Raw genomic sequence first — 5,689 nt, 5'->3', positions numbered from 1 at the left:
AAACCCCACACCAAAAATAGTGCCGACAGGGACGAGGTCAGCATCAACTCCCCAAAACGTACAAAAGAAAATAACAACTTTATGTAGAAAACAAAGACTCTGACCCACACAAGTCGGTCAACACCCTTGCATGCAAATGCAATAAACAATATGCAAGGAAAAACTACAAACAAAAAAAAAAATAAATTAATAACTATTACTTTTGGCTTTTGATTTCAGCTTTTCCAAAAAAAAAAATTTCTTTAGCACCTGCAAAAAAAAATGGCAAAAACAAATGCAAAAAATATAGATGTAATAAGAAAAAAAAACATAGAAATAGGAAAAGAATAGGTGCCAAAATTAAATCTTAAAATTTTCAACTAAAATTTTTCTAACAGTAGAAACAATTATTAACGTTTTTCCTCGGCAATGATGCTTAAAACTTGAAGTGCCAAAACATACTGCAGAGCAAGTTTGGCGTACAATGCAAGTGAATGTTTCAAGTAGTATGCAGTTAGAGATTACAACGTATCGATTCCATAGGGAAAGTATAATAATTATTTAGGCAAAAAAATCACTAGTTTACAAATCCGTTGAACTTAGCTTGGCAAGTTCATAAAGTAATTTTTTAAATCCTAATACTAATTAATAGAAATAGATCTCAGTGCAGTAGAGACAAAAAGCAAAATGGAAAAAATTATTAGAGCTTTCAAGAAAAATGAGGCTCATGCCTCCGTGATTCAGGGATCATGGTGATCGTTGCTTCATAAATGTTTTTGTGCATGATTGCTATCAATCAAGGATATAATACTCCTTATGCCTATGTCTAGGTCAAAAGAAGCCTAGAATCCATAAAATTGAGGCTTCCTCAATCCCCATGACATTCTGTTTAACTGACCTAATCCCCTGGAATGATTGCAAAATTTTCTTGGAATATGTCCATCCTTTGGAATTTTGAGGAAATTTTGAGTTTAACGCTTGTTTTTTATTACGTAATGGTTAGAGGTCATATTTTTACGACACTTTTTAACATCCTTGTTGACCAGACTAAGAGTAAATGTTCGGAGGTTAACCAACAATATAGGTCGTGAAAGCATGAGAAAATGCAATCAAAAACACATCTCAGAGAACCACAATAAAACTACTACCCTTACATCATAGAAAAATGAAGGAAGGACTAGCCATGCATTATTGAGAAAGCCACAAACATAGAACCCATGCAGATTTTCATTGCAAGAATATAACAAAAGCAATAACTTACAATAAGACACTTGTGAATTTATTTTATAGGCAGAGCTCGACAAAGGTAGAATATTTCTTGCCAAAACTTGATTTTGTGGTCTGGACAGGGTGCACTGTATTTGGTGCAGGTGTGCTGGTAATGGCGCAGGCAGGCTGGTAAAGGCATGGGTGTGCCAGAGCTTAAAGCAGGTTCATAGTTCTGTTGGCATGAGTGCGTCGGTTGGAAATCCTTCAATTGTTCTTGTTTTCTCTATTTTTTGCTCCAATTTCTCCATTCTACTTGTTTTTAGTGCACAAAAGACAAAACATGCTATTCTCAATCATGATGGAGTACAAAAAGATATAAAACCTGAAAAAATGTGGCTCCCTAAATATCAAATGTCTCACTCTTATCATCTCACTCAACGAGGATGTCCCACATAATGAAAAATTTATATCAGTGTTGATAAATATCACATAAGGAAAAGTTCATGAAGACTACAGATTACCACATCACCTAAATCACAAGGGCGTGAGCCTCACATACCTTGAAGAACAGTAAGATTTATCTGTTAATGTTTTCTGCCTTTTTTCCACAAACTTGTTATCTCTTAATTTTGCTTTTTAATATGGTTTTATAAAACCACCTCTTTTTTATGATCACACTAAACTAGGTATAGAAGTATAGTAAACTATATATTCGCCATTCAGAATAATTTTTAACACTTTCCTCATGGGATCGATACGCGGTATTCTTTAGTCATATTATTATTTGATATGTATAATTGTTTGATTAAGCTAACTTGCTTCACCGTAACGTTTTGTGCCATTGTGAATCTGGCTAAAGAAAGAATTATTTTTGATGGATGCATTCAGAAAAATCAAGCTCAAAGTATTCCCAAATTATGTGGAGCTTTCAAAATAATCCAAAAAGTGATCGATAATGCTTATAATTTTGACGTACCATGTGACTATAATGTGTCAGCTGTGTTCAATGTCACAAAATTGACATTGTATTATAAAGAACCAAAAGCTTCAATAAATGAAGTTGAAGCTCCCCCAACCTTTAGAGACTTACATGAGGGTTGTCTGAGGGTTGAACCGACCATTGGAACTGCTTCCCTCAAATGGGAGGGGTTTTCTCCTTTCCAGATTATCTATTAATATAAATATATTGGTTTCCTATTGAGGGTTCAATTTTTATGAAATTCTGGTTTCTAGCTGTCTACTTTGCTTCCTTGTTAGGGTTGTATCTGAGGATAACTGGTGCTATAGCTATATACAAAGATAGGCGGTGCTCGGCCTATATCCTTCTCCAAGGTGGTAACTATCTTCTTATAATTTAATTCCTACCCCCATCTCCGACTTGCTGCCATTGCCCACCACCCTTCCTTTTCAGTTCTTGTTGTCGATAACCCTTCCAGCACCCCAGCTCCTCATCCTCTCTAATGCCACACCAACCCCAATCCAGGCTTCTAACACTCCCCCTTGCTGTTGCCAGCTTCCGGGAACCCCATTCGCTACTGTTAGCCTTGCTACATCACCGTCGTCACCTCTTGAACAACCTTCCACTTGTTGTTCACATATTGGCATCTGTTTGTATTTTGTTCTATTTTATTTCGATTTTAACGAATCTTTCTTGTGATTCATTTTCGATTTTTTTCAGCAATAATCTTTATGTTTTATTATCTTTCGGATTAACTCTGGCATCACTAAAATTCTCGGCACCCATACAAAAATTGTAAAACTGGCCACCTGAAAGTAAATCATCATCATCACCAAGATAACCTTCTCTGCCACCATAAGATTAGCCACCACTGAAGGATACATGACCCTTTATAGCCAAGTAATTATAATTGTTTCAGGAAGGAGAGAATTCATAAGTGCTAAGAAGAGGGATATATAAATTAATACGACGAGTGGAGGGTGAAAAATAAGAAGCTCTCAAAATTCAATAAAAATAAATAAATTGTAGATAATAATGAATAATTTTAATAACTCTAACACATAAAATAAAATAAATTGCAGATGAAATTATGATTTTGAAGATCTATAAATACTAAGAAGAACAATGAGACCTCTGTCATTCAAAAAATAAAATAGTGCAAGCTAAAGGCTTCATTTCATTGTAAAGAATTAGAAAGCTAAAGAAGGCTAATGAGGAGTGGTGGGCAAGAAAAGTCTCTCAAAATACAATGATCTTGCTTTTAGAATCTAAAACAGTAGGTGTGCACCAATAAAGTCAAATGTGTATGTTGCATGCATTGTGTGTTGTATATCTTTGATTAACATTCAAAGAGTGAGAATTTGAATTTTTGCATGTATACGATGTCAAGTGGCCTTTATAGGGCTCTACTTTCCAAGAAACAAGAAATCTAAAATGATTTTGAGGATTCAAACCAACCATCATATACAAATTCTATAGTACTTCTTAGAATTCTAAGTTGGGAGCTCTAATGCGACAATCTTTTAAGATTATTATAGTGAATTACATATTAAACATATAAATAGTCTTAAATAGATTATAAAGCATAGTAAAAATTAGAAAAGTCTAGAACTTATTAGATAAGTATAAGAAAGAAGAAAACTAAAAAAAGAACAATGCTTTGGATCCCCATTCAAGTCATGTCTAATTTTAAACATCCCATGAGAACCCATGAGAATTAATTCATTAAGAAAAGATTACATAAACGAGTAATCACTCTGTTAGAGTTATCTTTCAAAACTAGTAAAGCAAAACTTTTCAAAGATTATTTGTGTTATTGGTTTTCTTTATTGTTCATCATAGATCTATTTTGTTTCCCGCCTTTGATTGTCTTTGATGTCCCTGTGTCAGCCACCACCGAGCAACAAATATATCCATTATTTATTACTGCCCGTTATCTAACAATGTTTTTTTCCATCAATGATCACCATTCATCATCCATTGACACAAAAAACCAATGCATTATATTGCATTACTTCCAACCTTTTCTTGTGATAAGGGAGAGCAAACCATAACTCTTTAACTAAATAGTAAAATCATTTTGGATTGGGTCAAGTCATATGTTATGCACTATAATCTGTTTATCTGTGTGTTAAATTTTCTCGTAACACTAATAAAGTAAACTCACCCAACCAGTACTTTCGCAAATTTTCTAGGATATAACAACTTTAAGACCACTTATTTTATACTTTGAATTTACTTTTTATAATTTGTTATAAGGGCCATTTACAATATACTAACCACACAAGTCTTAAGTATTAACATATAAACCAACCAAACTTCAATCTTTATGAGGAGATCACCAGATTCATATGTTTTTAGCATAAATTTGACCTTTTATGCCAGATAAAATGCCCAATCACCAGCCCACCATCTTATCCACAGGTGAAGTTTTTAAATACTTGGTTTTGAACATGTAAGAGTACTGAGAAAGCAATACTTTTTGGCTTTAGCTATGCCTGAGATAATTTCTTTTATAAGTTTACTTTATAGATCGCTCTAATATTTACATTTGATAAAACCTTTTTGGTTATTTCAAAATATTTTATTATAAAAAAGTGATTTTTATAATCAAATTTATCTAAATGTTATAGTTGTATGAAAATTAAAAAGATTCTTCCGCTCACCTGATTTGATGTATAATTAAAAATTAGAAAGGCAAATTCATGCCTAAATTTCATCTTAATCAAAATTGATTACTAATTTAATTACGATTGACAGCAGATATCGGCTGTAATTAATTAACAAAATCTTAATTTCATCTTCCTGCCATTTTTTCATTTTTTTGGCAAATGTGAGTGAGATATGTTCATTGAAAAAGGCTTGCTATTAGAATTTTGAGCTTTATGTTTTCTTTGAAAAGAATTTTAGAATTGATTATCTCAATCAAATTTGATTATTACTTTAATTACGACTGAAAGCTGATTTTGGTCGTAATTAATAAACAAAATATTAATTAAGTCTTCTTGCCACTCCGAATGTATTCGGAGTCTAATGATGTGTGTCACACGTCAAGTGAGCTCCGCCGTTTTTAATACTGGTCAATGTCAATGTATTGCGGTGGGGCCTAGTTGACACGTGGCGCTCTGCCATTGAACTCCTAACACAATCTATGTTAGAAGTCCTGATGTAATATTATCTCTAATTAAAAAAAATATTAAGGTATCTCGCATAAAATTTAAGAAAAGAAAGAGAATATTATGTACGTCGTCCGGATGTTTAGCAACGGTGTAGATCGCACTACGTCGTGAGTCTGGCAGGAAGAACAAAATGAAGAGGAGAGAGAAGCAAGTATGGTAAGAAGAGAGAGAAGCAAGTATGGTAAGAAAAAAAAGGAAGCGGCTAGATAGAGAAGCAGAAAGAGAGACAATAAGGAAACAAGAAGAGAAAGGAGGGAGGACGAGAAAAGAAGAAGAGCAGCACCGAGGCGGCTTCGCCGGCCGTGACAGCATCGGCGAGCACAAATAGCAGACTGAAAGATTAACATAAAGAGTTAAAAAAATA

At 33.6% G+C, this 5,689-nt stretch overlaps 1 protein-coding gene across 1 annotated transcript in view; it reads left to right on the top strand.

The window, feature by feature from the left end:
• Positions 1 to 1,349: 1,349 nt before the first annotated feature.
• LOC110038810 (pollen-specific protein C13-like) overlaps positions 1,350 to 5,689 on the top strand; it is a gene marked incomplete at its 5' end in the record, with an annotated part of 5,929 nt that continues 1,589 nt past the window's right edge. Inside the window, one exon of the mRNA XM_020743716.1 lies at positions 1,350 to 1,432. Coding sequence (XP_020599375.1) covers positions 1,350 to 1,432 — 83 coding nt within the window. The remainder of the gene's footprint in view (positions 1,433 to 5,689) is intronic.

This window comes from Phalaenopsis equestris, unplaced genomic scaffold (assembly GCF_001263595.1).
Source record: "Phalaenopsis equestris unplaced genomic scaffold, ASM126359v1 Scaffold233959, whole genome shotgun sequence".
NCBI lineage: Eukaryota > Viridiplantae > Streptophyta > Magnoliopsida > Asparagales > Orchidaceae > Phalaenopsis > Phalaenopsis equestris.
This window is presented reverse-complemented; position numbering and strand designations above follow the sequence as displayed.